The sequence below is a fragment of the Echinops telfairi genome, unplaced genomic scaffold (genome assembly GCF_000313985.2).
Source record: "Echinops telfairi isolate 266 unplaced genomic scaffold, ASM31398v2 ScPeMD7_3;HRSCAF=10, whole genome shotgun sequence".
Lineage (NCBI taxonomy): Eukaryota > Metazoa > Chordata > Mammalia > Afrosoricida > Tenrecidae > Echinops > Echinops telfairi.
In genome coordinates, this window is record NW_022103899.1 from 21,671,168 (window position 1) to 21,687,230 (window position 16,063).

Sequence of the window (16,063 nt, forward strand, 5' to 3'; positions counted from 1 at the left end):
GGCTTCTCTGGGCCAGAGTTTGTATTTTGTGTCTCCATCATCAACCACAATGTCTGGTTCCAAAAAAAACACAAAAACTGCCAATAGGATGCCCCTTCTCTCATTCAAGGAATGCTTTGCATACATACCTGTACTTGATGTATTATTGTGACTGCCTTTTATAGTAAAATAAAAACCATTTATGAATTTCTTAAGGAAAAGACAATAAAGCCAAATTATCTATAAAAATGTATGGGTATTCTTCATTGCTGAATATATTGGTCCAATTTATTTTTTGAGATGATATTTAGTATTTTCTTATATTTACCATTGGCTACTTTTTGTTTTGTTAATAAAGAAGAGCAGCTCAGTCATCACGCTTTTCTGATATACTAAGTATATCCTCGAAAGTGATCAGTGTGGAGGCTAGAGGGTGACATTAATGAATGACTGCACCAGTGAGAGAAAACTGTTGTTTGAGAAGCTGATGCCTACCAATAAATATACTGGATAGAAAAATTAAAGACAGACATTTTCTTTTGGGTCTTAAACAAGAACATGGGGTGTCGTAAGAAAGGAGGGATCTGAGAGGTACATGGTCTAGGGCTATACTCTTAGGAGAGCACACCCTTTGATTTCTATTGCTTAGTCGCTGTCAGCCCTGCACACCTTACACACCATCCGAAATGTGTGTGTTTTAAGGGTGTTATATTACTTTTATAATGAAAAAATACAAACAAGTAAAAATAGTTTGTAAAATTAAATATATACTTATATTCATGATCAATACATACAAACTTACATTCCAGTTTAAAATTTTTCCCCTTTGCCTTTTCTCAGGTCCAATTTTGGTACAAAGGCCTTCCTTTCTTATTTCCAAGTTCCTATAATCTTCTCTTTCAGAACATTTTCCCATTTTGCAGTACCTACAGGGATGTTGTAACACGAGTGGTATTCCTCTTGAGGCTCACGTGGCCAATTCAGCTTAGCCAACAGGAGAGCAATCAATCCTTACAAGCCACCTATGCAAACCAGGCATATGACCTCTATACAATATAAGATCGCCAACATCCCATAATAGGAATTTCATGGCTACTCATAGATATAATTCTCAAAGGCCCAGACAATGCCTGTAAAACCATAAGCTGACAAACGAAACATTAATACAATAATTTTATTACCCACAATTTAACTACATTCTACTGAGCATCTGATGCATTATGAGCAATATTGTGGAGTAAATTCAGAAGCAATTAAACTAAAGGACACCTCCTGGTAAAATTCAGCAGAAAGAAAGTTAGTGATGCCATGCCATTTCTGAGATAGCATAGAAAACTGTCCCTCAATATGGATAAGAAAATTATGCATCCGTGAAAACGCAGGATTAGAAATATAGCACTGAGAGTTTCAATGTGTGATGTTTATACTGAGAAGAGAAAACATACATAACTCTTATGACTAAAGAGAGCCGATGTCCTTGATGGTGCTGATGGCTCTCCAATGGAGCGCCGAGTGTAAGGATGCTGTACAAATAAAAAGCAGTGAGGGGGGGGGGGGACGACGACGACGAAATATCAGTATTAAATGCCATCCTGTAGAGTATTTGATGGATGGAAGCGAGTCTAATGCATTTTAAACAAATGCACATCACACTATCACATATAGTGAGTCTTAAAAACTGTATGACTTATGTGCACAGTCCCTGTGGTGGTAGGCATGGCACTGTGGAGGAAGTCTGGTTGAGAACCTATTTTCTGTTAGATTTGTCAAGTGATGGAGGTACTGTTAGTCATGTTGTCATGTCCCTCAAATTTGGTACATTCAGTGCAAATTATTTGGGGGGAAATTTTTGTGTCACCTTTACAAAAATGAAAGCCACCGCCCTCCTTTTTTCCCCCTTTGAGAGTCTTTAAAAGGGCACACACTAGCATGATGCCCACGTCAGCATGGAGCATGAAAATGGAACAGGTGATGCCACAGACAGTGTGACAGGTAGGTTCTTATATACGTCTTAAAGAACATAAGTATAATGAAGCTATAAAAACTAAACAGAACGCACTGTGTACTTTTTCCTGATATGCTGTGATTAATAACTAGTTATTTTTAGATGGTTTTCATGCATTGTAAAGCACAAAATCTTTCATTAGCAATTCAGTGCATAATCGTTTGTCTTTAGCCATAATTACACAATACAACTTGCATATCAATTGTCACAGACCACCTTATTGCAAATCTTTAAAGTTACTTCATGTTGACTTGATTTCATTTTCACTCATTTCCCATAAAAGCTGAAATCTATGGTGCACACCATGCAGGCACTCATAAGCAAAAGAAGGAATATTCTCATAATTTGGGGCTTAAATGAATGTACTTTCAGGACATATATTTGTTTTTCTTTATTACAGTATTTAACTTGCATTAATTTGGAGATTGGGCCAAGTACTGCCAGTTTGGCTTCAACTGCATTCAAGGGTGTCAAGAATCTCCAGAGTCCTGAAAATTACCAGGAAGCTGATCATGTACAGATTCATCTTGGTCTTGGAACAAATGCAAAACGTTTGACGGTCAAGAAGACTTGTTGATTGAAAGACTGTTGGGTTGTTCTCTGGGTAACCCTCAAGCTCACCCAAAGCCTTCCAAGAGCACTCAAGACCACTAGCCTGTCCCCCAAGTGACAGAGCACGCGATCCTTGAAAACAGTGGCAGTCTTAATCGGTGCAATCGTCCGCTTGAAACGTCCACCGTCCAGCCATCCTGCCAGAGGGCAGCTCTGAGCTGCTGTCCATAAGGAAGAACTTGTGCTTCCCGGTCACTCGAGCCCAAAGGTACTCGTCTCTTCCACTGCGGTCAAGAGTTTTTCATAAAGCATGGAGAAGGACGGGTAAGGGGGTAGGTCCAGGCGGTTAAAGCAAGTATGAGCCCTGCAAACAGAAGAAGCAATACAGAGCTTAGGGCACTTCGAGGGAGACAGACCGTCTGTGTGTGCGCGCGCGCATCCTTCACATTTGCATCGATTTGTTTGCCATTGTCACGCTGCTTTTGAAAAGCCCCTAAAAACCATTTTGCCTTGAAAATTCAGAATTAAATTTTCGGCAAGGGAAATGAGACATTTAACAAATATTTTCATTCCAGTTTCACAGCCATTTAAAACCCAGATGACATGACGGGGGCTTCAAAATGTTCCTGATGAAAATGGTAACAAGGACTTTTTCTCCAAGTACTTTTTTGAAGCCCCTTCTTATACATTACTGTTGGTCTGAGAATTACAACCCCAAGTTCAGTTGGTGCTTGCTTCTCTCTTGGTGTCAGATACTCAAGGCCGGAATATCAGCCCATCGCAGCACCTACCTCGTTTTCCGAGCGGGCTTTTGCTTGCACATCCCTCCGGTCCCCTGTGGATTTGTAATGCTTCGGTTAATTGGGCAGGGAAAAGCACCAGGTGCTTCTGAAGAGCTGCCTCACAGTTCAGTGTGCGTCCTGGAAATACCCTGGACTTCTCTGCTGAAGTCAGTTAACCATTGTTATATCTTTGAACCCTGTGCTGTAATCGGTTTTTTTTCTCTTCTAATTCATAATGCAAAAATAATGGCCATTTAAATACTCGCTTATGTGTTCTCTTTTAGAAATGCCTACTCTCTTGCCAAGATAGTAAAAAAAAAGTTTTCCTGTTATTTGCACCTGAATCACAATAAAAAATAGACAGTCTCCAAATAGTACATCTTATCAGGAAGCCAATCTACATTTTTGACATGGAATAGGAAGCACTCTATTCTGAATGTTCAACAGCTCATTTGTGGGAACGAAATAGTTTTGTGTTTTTTTTTAACTTCAAAAAATGGCTCCAGCATACAGAAACTATGATTAGTTCCACCAAGTCACGTGTTTAGATTTTATTCTTAAAAATCATTTTATACTTGTGAAATAAATAAGATTACATTTCTAGAGGCAGTGTAGTGAAAAGATAACAAGTTTGAACTTGGACAGACTTGAGTTCGAATGATGATTATGAGTGTGATTTTAGGTGAATGACTAAAAATCTGCATCTCAAGGTTCCCATCTGTAAAATGGGAATCAAGTAGCTTGTTCTCGGGAATATGCAAGGACTAAATGAGGTAACAGAACTATTTCATCCCTGTCAAAAAGATCGACCCTAATTGTCTTAAATAACTTGTAAAAGATAATGTAAAGCAGGCAGTTAGTCACATGGTTTACAGAAACTCAGGGGGGCTGATGGTGCCTGGCTATTAAAAGAGATAGTATCTGGGTCTTAAAGGCTTGAAGTTAAACAAGTGGCCATCTAGCAGGGAAGCAACAAAGTCCACATGGAAGAGGCACACCAGCCTGTGTAATCACGAGGTATCAACAGGACCAGGTATCAGAGAATCAAAAACAACCAATTATATCCATGCAAAGGAGAGGGGTCAGAGTTGAGACCCAAAACCCACCTGTTGATAATTGGACATTCCCTCACAGAAGGGCCACAATGTAGGGACCATTCATCCAGGGTGCAGTATAGCACTGACAAAACACATGACATTTCTCTAGTACTTTAATGCTTCCTTCCCCCACTACCATGGCCCCAGTTCTACCTCACAAATCCTGTTAGACTGGCATATGTACATTGGTACAGATAAGAGCTTTTCACATGCAGAATCCAGGATACATAAACCTCTCAAACAGTAATGGGAGTGAGGATTCCATGAAGGTCCAAAAGGGGGGGGGGGGGGAGAGAAGGGGAAGTGATAGCAATGAATGACTCATAACCTCTCAAGGGGGTACGAATAACAGAACTGTGGGTGAAGGGATACATCAGACGGTGTAAGATATGAAAATATATATATATAATTTATTAAGGGTTCACGAGGGTGGTAGGGGGGGGGAGGAATAAAGAGGAGCTGATATCAAAGGGCTCAAATAGAAAATGTTTTGAAAATGATGGCAGCATCTGCACAAGTTCAGTTGATATAATTGTTTTATAGATTCTTATAATATCTGTAAGAGTCCCCAATGAAATGATTAATAATAATAATGCTAATAAAAAGTACCATTAAAAAAAAGCAACACTGTTTTAAGATAGCCAGTACTGACTCAGGAGCCCTGGTGGTATAGTAGTTACGAGGTTGTTGTTTTTTTAATTTTAATAAATCATTTTATTGGAGGATCTCACAGCTCTTATAATAACTCATACATCAATTGTATCAAGCACATTTGCACATATGTTGCCATCATCATTTCCAAAGCATTTTCTTTCTACTTGAGCCCTTGGGATCAACTCCTCTTTTTTCCCTTCCCTCCCCCGCCCTCCCACTTGCTTGAACCCTTGATAATTTATAATTTTTTTTATTTTCATATTTTACACCATCCACTGTCTCCCTTCACCTACAGTTCTGTTGTTTATCCCCCTGTGGGGGGCGGGGAGTGTATGTGGATCATTAAGATTGGTTTCCTCTTTCTCCCCCTTCTCCTCCCACCTTCCCCCTACCCTCATGGTATTACTACTCTCATTATTGTTCCTGAGATATTTATCTATCCTGGATTCCCTGTGTTGAGAGATCTTATCTATACCAGTGCACAAGCTCTGGTCTAGCCTCAGATTTGTAAGATAGAGCTGGGGTCATGATAGTGGTGGGGAGGAAACAATAAAGGACTAGAGGAAGGTTGTGTGTTTCATCGGTGCTGTGCTGCACCCTGGCTGGCTCGTCCCTTCTTTTTGACCCTTCTGTGAGGGGACATCCAACTGTCTACAGATGGGCCTTGGGTTTCCATTCCGACCCCCCTCATTCACATTGAAATAGTTGTTTGTTTTTGGTCTTCTGATGCCTGCATCCCATCAACATCTCATGATCACACAGGCTGGTGTGCTTCTTCCATGTGGGCTTTGTTGCTTCCCTTGCTGCTTGTTTAACTTCAAGCCTTGAAGAGCTCAGACACTATATCTTTTGATAGCTGGGCACCATCAACTTTTTTCACCACATTAGCTTATGCACCCATTTTGTCTTCAGTGATAGTGTCAGAAAGGTGAGGATCACAGAATGGCAGGTTTTTAGAACAAAGTGTTTTTGAATTGAAGGAGGACTTGAGTAGAAGCCCAATGTCCATCTGCTACCTTAATCCTTAACCTATAAATAGATGTACATAGACCTATCTCTCTATTGTTATATATTAATATATCTACATATATACACACACCTATATTTATACCTAAATAAATATCTTTTGCCTCCTAGTTCTTTCCTCTATTTCCTTTTACTTTCCTCCTGTCTCACTATCATGTTCGATCTTCATTCCGCTCTCTGTACCTTCTCTCAGCTACATGGCACTTGATCAAACCCCACCAGGCATTCTATGACCTCCTGGTCATCGATTTTAGATCTCTTGTTGTTTCCTTGTCCCTGGGTTTGTTGGAGTGGTTACGAGTTGAGTTGCAATCCACAAGATGAGCAGTTTGAAACCACCAGCTGCTCCACAGGAGAAAAGTGGGGCATTCTCCTCCCCTAAAGAGTTACAGTCTCAGAAACTTACAGGGCAGTGCTACCCTGTCCTAAAGGGTCTCGATGAGTCGACATTGACTTGACAGCAGTGTGCTTGAATACGGACTCATTTAACTGCTCCTATGAGTATAAACTCTGGGAAACACTAGGGAGAGTCATCCAGTTAACATTTGCCTCCAAATATGCTTTTAAAATCAATACTTCTGAATTAGAGTTAATGTAATTTCTATTATATGTTCTTTATACTGGAACTCACATTTGGGTTTCAAGTAAAATGGGAAAATCTTTAAAAATCAACTATCAGAGAGTCCAGTATAAAATATATCTTATGTTAAATATTATAATAAAAATATTAGATGACAATTTTATCTGTGTTCTAGGGACAGGATAAAGAGAGGTAAAATATGTTTGGAATATAATTATATGCCAGCCCCTCTGTGCTAGACATACAACATTCATTATCTCATGCTAAAAGAGGGCACCTCATTATTATTTTTAAATCTTCATTCCTTTGGTTATTACTAAGGTTGAGCATCTTTCCCCAGGCTTGCCTGCTTATTACACTTCTTGTGAGCTACCTATTCATTTTTGTCTGCTTACCTCTTGAAGTTTTGGGGTTTCCTATTGATTTATATAAATGCCATGCAATAAGGAAATTAACTCTTATCTCCTGCTAATCTCCTCTAGCCTATTTACTTGTTTTACTTATTTTATTCAGAGAGCAATGCTAATATGGTTAGTTCTTTTCCTGGTCTAACACACAACCCTTTTCTCTACAGTCTTCTTGTCAAGGTAAGAAACACCGAAAGGATGATCTCCATTGTTTGTCCTTAATGAAAAGGTTTTTGTTTTCATTTTGGTCGATCTAGTGGTGTCAAAGAATGTGATCGGTCAATATTTGGGACAACTCTTCTTAGCAACGTAACTCGTTTATATAATTGTATAATGGTAACCTCGAACGTGCATGAATGGGATCATACTGGGCAAACTAGCAGCACTCACTAGTGAATGGAATTCAAGGTGACTCTGTCTTTAGGTAAGCAATACCATCACCACCAGTTGCCATTGAGTCAGTAGAACTCCTGGCACCTCATGCAAGTCAGAGCAGAATGGTGCTTACTCCATGGCGCTGCCAAAGGCCAGTTTTTGGAAGTGCATCACCAGATCTTTCTTCAGAGGAAACTCTGGGCAGACTGGACTCTCCAGTCTTTCAGTCAGTAGCTACATGTGTTAGCCCTTTATGCCCCTCAGGGACTCCAAACCAGTTGTAGTCAAATTGACTTTGGTGGCAATGCCAAGTGTGCTGTGAAGAGTTTTCAATGACTGCCAATCTGGAAGTCGACTCACAAGCTCTCTGTCAGGGAGCCTCTGAGTGGGCTCCAACTACTCCAACCTTTTTGTTAGCAGTTAAGGTCGCTAACTGTTTGCATCATCCGGGGACAAGCAAGCAATCACCCCTAATGCTCTCTTTGCTGAGGACAAGCCATGCCTGTAGCTGTCATGTAGCTATCACTCCCTAGTGAAGCTGGTCCCTACCATCTTGATAACTGATGGCCAATTTTAGCTAATTTAAAAAGTATCAAAGACCACATTCCCAGGAGTGAGAATTCATAGAGTAATGTTTGATTTGCTGTGCTCTGGTGGTAGGCAGAATCTCAGGTGACCCCAACTGATCCCCATCTTTGTCTAACCTCTTCCTGTTGTGTGAGCAGGCTCTGTAATATGGCAAAGGGGAGTGGATGTTGCCAATATAATGAAAGCCTCTATTCTGCTGTCATTCAATTAATCACGGGGGACATTCCTGGGTGGGCCTGACCTTAGCAGACAAGACCTTTAAAAGAACAAACATCTAGAGGTTAGAGCATCAGGGTAGCAAAGACACCGACACTCTCTGTTGCTGACTTTGAAGAAGCACTGAGATGTAGTGAACTAATGTGATGTATGCTTATAGACAGGATTAAGGTGGGATTAGTATTCATTCACCTTAGTGGAAGGTCTGAACCTAGTCACACTCTTTGTTGCCTTTGGGGTACAGTCTGCTAAAAGACAAAAACCACACCTCTATCAAAGCCATCGCTCAGTATATAAGAGCCAACTCAGACACAGAGAGCAAAAAAGCCAGGACCATTGAAAAAGAGCCTGCTCCAAATCTCTGTCTCCAGTGGTGAAGGCTGAGACCACAGGCACAGGACAGTGGCCCGGAGACTATGGGGCCAGAGCAAAGAAGCCAGGCTGAGAGTATAGTCCAGAGCAAGGAAATCATGAGAGAACAGAGAAGAGACTATGGGATTAAAAAGCAGGGCCAAGACAAAACAGGGTTCTTGGCCCACAGAGGCAGGGGCTAAGGGACCCCACGGCTGAGAGGCTACACGAAGGCTTGGCTGCTGGCTGAGGAAAAGTGTTCTGTGGACCAGGGACCGTCTCAGACCTTACATCTCCTGCTTCTGGTAACTGATGAACTTCCCTAGTAAGCCCTCCATAGCTCCCATGTGATGTTTGTGTGTGTTCTGTTTCCATTGCAACAAATGATCAAACCTAGCACAGAAACAGAGGGCCATGGGAAGAAGGGTTGGTGTTGAGTAGGCAAAGAAAGATGGAGCGTGGGCCCCTACCTCATGGCAAGAGGGAAGTCAGAGCCATTTTACTGCAAGTACACTGCTGATGGAAAGAGTGATTTTTGTCAACAACCCAAAGGAGCTTGGAAACAGCTCCTGCCTTAGTGAAGCCTGCAGACAGGTGAACACAGTCCAGCTGGCACCTTGACCTCAAGCCTTGTGGGACTCTGAGAAGAAGACCCAGCTAAATCTCTGGTGATAAGTGCAATGGTAGAACACCTATCAAGTCTAGGTGGTGGGGCCAAGCTGAGAATAAACAGTGGCTCTTTCACACTCCCAGATTTCTGAACAGAGGAACAGGAACTCGGGATGTCTTTCTGAAACTTCTGATAATAACGTTGCAGATACTACAGCAGCTTATCCAATAAATCCACCAGTTCTCCACCCAGCGCGGGAAAAGCTGGACACATTTCTTTGATCTTCTTCAGTCATCGGATGTAATCCCCATAACTGACCCATAATCCCAGGCTATCACTGCTTCTAAATTGCATGTGGTTACAAAAAATACGGTTCATGAAATATAGCAGAACTTTCCTTCTGAATCAACTGAACAATTCCTCTGGAGAATGTTTCCTGAGGTTGGAGAAGGCATATAATTGTGGAGGCTGGAAACTGTTCAGGAAGATGAAATGGTTTCTCCAAGGTCAAAGCTGAGTCAGGGGCCAAACCAAGAATAGAGGCTCAAACCTGGGTATTCTAGGGGAAAGTCCAACATTAAACTGAAATGCCCATTGGCTCTGTTTGTAGACTTCTGGAAGCCCAAGTGCTAATTTTATCCTACTTCTGACTATGAAGTGCCAGTCTTCAATATCCAAGGGAATCTCATAAATTTAAAGAACCAGAATGAGTAAAATAGGCATTCAAATGTTTTTGGGTGGATAACTCTATCACAGAATGCATTAGCTCTGGGGGATATGATTCAGATTGAGTCAGTTCTGAAAGCCTGGGAGATACCAGGGGGGTTTTAGGTGATCGAACCATCTAATTCCATCAGGCTTATCAGATAGCAGGGATTCCCAAAGGGATACTTTGGGGTGCTTAGAAATCACCAAGGAGCTTTTTACACTGGGGATTCGTAGGGGCACCTCCAGAGATTATACATTAAGAGGTTTGAAGTTGGTGTGGGGAATCATCCTTAAAAGAATCCCTCCGGGTGATTCTGATGCCAAGTAGTCTCCTGGTCTCCACGCGGGGAAGACATCAAGTGGATCAGAAATATCTATGAATGTCTACAACAGTGTTTTGTTGTTTGCAAAAATTACAAAACTCCTCATGAACAAGACAGTATTGCTAATAAGGAAATTGTGGAATAGTGTGGTTAAATAAATTGCCCAATGTTTACCATCAACTTGTGGTATGAGCCAAGAAGGAGGGGGGGAGGGAACAAAGCAAAACAAAACAAAACAATCTTCAGAGGCTTTTACTGCTCCCTTCCCCCACGCCATTTCATGTCCTAAGAAAACTCCAGCAGAAAATAATGGGAGGGCCCTTGGACTCTGTTGATATTGGCAGCTGACATGCATCCAGCTATTCAGTCTCCATAAAGGGACGTTTTCCAAATGGTTCAAAGGCATCGGCACTAAGGCTATAATGAGTTTACCTCATTTAAGTCCATGCAGCCAGAATCACTCAAAGAGGACAGGTCTAAACCCCTCTTTGGGAAATCATGCTGGCATCAATATAAGAAAGGCTTAAAAACCTCCAGACATCTGGTCTGATTTTATGGATGTCTTGATGCCTTCTGGATCCTTCCAATGTTAACCAAGAGGTCATATGTTTGTCCTCTCTCTTCTTTGCTACAGACCAGTGTTTCTTAAAGGGGGTGATACTGCTCCCCCACCCCACCTAGGGGGGGGCACTGGATCAATCTATGGGGGCTGCAAAAACAGATACTGACATATCCTGGGCCATGGATTAGAGTAAAAAAGTGTTCACTTGGCAGGGGGGCAATTCAAATGGAAAAGGGGGCGGTAGGCTAAGTAAATATGGGAATCTATGCTGCAAACAAATAATCTAAATCCAGCGAGCCCAGAGTATAGTCTTTGCATCTAAAATGTTCAAAGATCAATCAATTGTTTAAAGTGTGTATATGAAGGCACTTCTTTATTCATTTATTCCTCTTTATCCCAGAAGTGATTTTAAGTAACTTGTAAGAGCCCCGGAGCCCTGGTGGTGAGTGGTTACACATTGGGCAGTGCTCTGTCCAGGTGGCCACTCCTCAAGAGAAAGGCAGGGCTGTCTGGTCCCATTATCAGAGTCTCAGAAACCCACAGGGGCAGTTCTACCCTGTCCTATCAAGTCGCTATGTGTTAGTATTGACTTGATGGCAGCAAATTGGATTTTGGTTATAAGACACCCCCCCAATAAGATAAGAATATCACAATCAAGATTAATATTGAGAAAGAGAAAACCAAGGCCCTCAATCATTCTGTCAAATAGATACAGGCCTTAAAAGAAAATGTCTTAAAATAATAAAATCATTTTTTGCTTGCCTTACACTTTAATGTGTTTCATTAATAATGGTCTTATTTTTAATTGGTGGTGATGCCTAACCCTTATGATTTCAGTGTCCTCACTCTAATTTCTACCTTTCTATTAAGCTCTGAGGAGACCTGGTGGTGCAGTTGGTTACAGGCTGGGCTGCTAACCACAAAGTGATCATTTTAAAACCACTAACCGCTCTACAGAAGAAAGATGAGGCTCCCTACACCCATAAAGAGTTACAGTACTAGAAACCCACAGGGGTGATCTACTCTGTCCTATAGAATCACTAGAAGTTGCAATCACCTTGATGGTAGTGGGTTTTGGTATTTTTATTATTATTATTAAGCTATGCATAAAGCAAAACCAAAGACTAAAACACCTTAAAGAAGTCCCTAATGACTCTTGGAACATGTCAGTTTTTAACATAAAAATTGGAAATGTGAACTCATGATCTAATTTACCTGCCATGTCTAGATCTGACGTATCTGAACGTGTGTCCACAGGTTCCTCCCCCGAGAAAGTGCGGGGTGTCTGCAGTCTTAGCAGTGCTCCCTGCTGGAGGCAGGAGAGGCGTTAGCTTATACCCTGGCTTTCTTCAGTGTGTTTGTGTCTCCATGGGGTTTTGTGTTTCCTCTCTATCCTTCCTGTCTCCTCTGGCTCTCCAAACCAAACCAAACCAGTTGCCATTGAATTCATGTCCACTTATGGACACCCCACGTGTGTCAAGACAGAACTGTGCTCAATAGTTTTTTGTTTCTCCCTGTCAAAGGCTGTGCAACCTGTGCTCTGTACATGGGGCAAACAGACACTAAAATCCAGCCACCTCTGGCTAGCCAAGCCAGGAGCCTTTGCTAACGACTGCATTTCCCCAGCAGACTAGGAGACACCTTTGTCGAATCAATCCAGCAGTGGCCCGTGGGCTATTAATAGCCCTGTACACAAGCAATGACAATGCAATGAGTTAGCAGTCTGCTGTGCAGAGTTAGGGAAGGCATCCTAGAGGGCGGCACATGTACTAAGCCCTAAAGCATGTGTAGGTGTGGAGGGTGCTTCTGGGTCAACAAGAAGTAGGATATTCCCAGGACAGGGCCCAGAAGTGTGAGAAAACATTGTATCACCAGGAAACCTGAGAAATACAAGTGCCCAAGTGGCAGGAGCCAAGGCCGCATCCGCAGCGGGACAGGAGGCAGGACATCAGGAAGCAACATGTGTTCTCTGCAAAGACCTCCCCATTATTATGAAGATGCGGTAGAGCTAATGAGTGTGATGACACTCGTGCTATTAAACAAGGCAGAGAAGAGAGAAAATGAGTGGCAGATTTAGAACTTGTGATCAGCACGAGGGAGCCCTGCTGGCATAGAGGTTACGTGTTGGGCTGAGATCAGCAAGGTCAGCAGTTCAAAACCCCCAGCAACTCTGCAGGAGAAAGACAGGGCTTTCTACTCCCACTAACAGTTACAGTCTGGGAAACTCACAGGGGCAGTTCTACCTGATGCTCCAGATCCTTGTGAGTTAGCCTTGACTCAAAGCAGTGAGTCACCAGCATGAGAAAATCAAAGCTACCAACCACATCGAGGTGATAAAACTCACTTAAAGCACTCCATGTGCTGCCGGCCAGGGCAGCTTCATTAACATACAAATAAAGGTCTAATTTTCTGGGAAGTTTTAAAAAATAGCCATGATCTCTCTGAGATCACCGTTTTGTTTTCTTGGACTATGAGGTGTAGAGCAGGAATGCCGGGTAAGTCATCAATCTTTGTGTGGAGCCTTTGAGCCTCTGGCAGGTGTTCCACAGGGTGAATCACTGCCCAAGAATCATCTGGTACTCTCTACCTCCACTGTGCATTTGTCAGCTGCCAAGTGGAGGCCAATGAGGTGGCTTCTTCTTTTTTTTTCTCATGTCAATAGCTATTACTTCCCTCACTGTGTTTTAAGAGCCCTAAGGACAAAGACCAATTTATATCTCCCACAGGTTTTGCACATAGCGAGTGCATGAGGAGTTAGAGTGATTAGAGGAATTAGATTAGCAGGCAATTAAGGCCTCATTCCAAAGTCTCATTAGGTCACACTGTTGGTTACACTGCACCTGGATCTATAAACACAGTATGAACTGCTCCCAGAGTGAGTATTCCTCTATCAGGTGATAACCAGCAGAAGATGCGCTTTCAAATGACGCATGGTCAACTTCAGACTCTGGATGGCCCTGGGAAAAGATGGACAACTACAAACCCAATCGAAGGCAACTCAGGGTAGAACAATTCCCGAATGAGCACTGTTGGATACACAAATAACACCTTGGGGTGAATGCAGGAAGACCCTCAGAGATGAATACAGAAAGTCCCCTCTAGACCGAGAGAGGACCAGCCTCGAGTGCTCCAGGCTGGCATGTTAGCAGCCTGTTTGTTCAGAATGTTGGAGAACAATTGCCATAAAGTAGATTTATTCCCTGATAAAATCCATCACAGATGCAGAGGGTAGGACGCCGTCTACAAAAACACAAACTACAAAGCTCACTACCCACCACTAAGCAGAAAGCGTGCAGTGATGTGTTCAGACTCTACGTCTCCATGGGGATTCCTGTCTGCCTCCATCATTATTTATCATCCGGGTCTCTAGTAACCACAGCAGAGGAAAAAGAGCCTGGGACCCCACTTGCATTGGCTCCAGGAGCAACCACATGTGCACTAAGATACTTCTTGGCCCGCACTGTAAGCAGTGCTATCCATGGGTACCACACATTAAGCGAAGAAATCTGAGAAAAGAATGAGATTCATAGTTGTTGGCTTGCAAGGTTGAGGGGCCCTCAATCATTCGTGGTGAGAAAGAAGAAGTCGTCTTCCCTCATCCCTCCTGTTTGCCAGGATGGCTTATCCTCTTCCTGTACAACCCCTTCCCACTTCCTGAGGAGGAGCAGCCGCCCAGGCTGACACCAGAAGATTGATGCCAGACCCATTAAAAGGGGCATTCATTTTCTCTTCTATGTGTACAATGTCACATTTTAATGCCCGCATTAGCTCCGCGATAAGAAAAAGAAATACACTGGGACTAAGGCCACCCTTGAGACAGACCAACTCTTTAGCCTGCACCATATACGAGTGGGTACCCCCCCACGCACACCAAAAAGGGAATTTTTTTCAAAGCTTTGTATTTAAATATTTTTTAAAAAACAACTTGATCACCTTTGAGGTACGCTCCGTTACACTTAATACAGTTGTCTCATCTGCGATTCCTCAAACTCATCTGTTTGGATGGCTGACTGCACCTCCCTTGTTTTTTGGTTGTTTTTTTTTCCACTTCTATGTTGTCAAATGACTGTCCTTTCATGTCCCTCTTCATTTGCAGAAACAAAAAGAAGTTCCATGGAGTGAGGGCAGGTGAGTAAGGTGCCTGGGGCAAGAGAGGCATGCTGGTTTTCGTCAAAAACTGATGCACTGCAATGGTGGGGTGAGTAGGTGCATTGTCGTGGTGGCAAAACCAATCCTCCATCTGCCACAAATCAGACCTTATTTGTCACACATGTTACACTATCTTTCTGGAACCTCTAAATAGAAAGCTTGATTAACAGTCTGACCTGGTGGAACAAACTGCAAATGCACTATCCCCCTCACATCAAAAAACAAATGAGCATCATCTTGATCTTTGATTTTACTTAACAAGCTTTTGGGGGGGCAAGCTGATGATGGCACCTGGTTTGATTGATGTCTGCTTTCAGGGTTGTAAGAATAGCACCAAGTCTCATCACCAGTAATGACCTTAGAAAAAAAGTGTGTCGCTTTGGAGATGTTCTTTCAAAGCAGGCATGTTTCCAATCGGTGCTCTTTTTCCTGATCAGTCAGAACCCGAGGCGGCCCTTCTCATTCCCAAATCTTCCATTAAAATTCACTGAACCGAGATATAGCTCAGATAACTTCCCCATCTCTTCAATGGTCCACGTTGGTCTTTGAGCACAAATGGATGGATTTTGTTGGCATGTTCGTCAATTCAGGAAGTAGATGGACATCCAGAATGAGGTTGGTCATCAATCGGAATTTAACATTTGAAAAGAAAAAACCACTCATATACACTTGAGTTTTTCCCATAGCACTGTCCTTGTAAGTTGTGTTCAACATCACAACGGTTTCTGCGGCACTTTTCCTGAGCAGGAAATAAAATTTCACAGCCGCATGATGTTCTCTTAAATTGGCCATCCATCACTAAAAATGAGGTTTGAGCAAAACTATTTTATGAAAAAACTGACTGTAACCAGAGAGAACCTTCCCAGGCGATGCTACTGGGTGCACTAACTCAGAGCAGGTTGCTTAATGCTAGCTTAGTGAGGAAAATGCATACTACAAAAGTTCTGCCCAGTGTAGCTTTTTAAAAATTTTTTGTACCCCCTCATACCTGCAAGGAAACAGCAGGGAGACAACTTCAGTTTATCAGTTATGACAGCAGAAGAAATGGCCTTGATCATTCAAGAAGAAACCTCTTTAAACTAGAGCCTGTCTCGCAATT

At 42.4% G+C, this 16,063-nt stretch overlaps 1 protein-coding gene across 3 annotated transcripts in view; it reads right to left on the reverse strand.

The window, feature by feature from the left end:
* Positions 1-733: 733 nt before the first annotated feature.
* HECW2 (HECT, C2 and WW domain containing E3 ubiquitin protein ligase 2) overlaps positions 734-16,063 on the reverse strand; it is a 457,170-nt gene continuing 441,840 nt past the window's right edge. For all 3 annotated transcript variants that reach the window (XM_045294741.1, XM_004701507.3, XM_045294743.1), the window contains one exon: positions 734-2,900. In XM_045294741.1, coding sequence (XP_045150676.1) covers positions 2,789-2,900 — 112 coding nt within the window. In that variant the 3' untranslated portion in view covers positions 734-2,788. The remainder of the gene's footprint in view (positions 2,901-16,063) is intronic.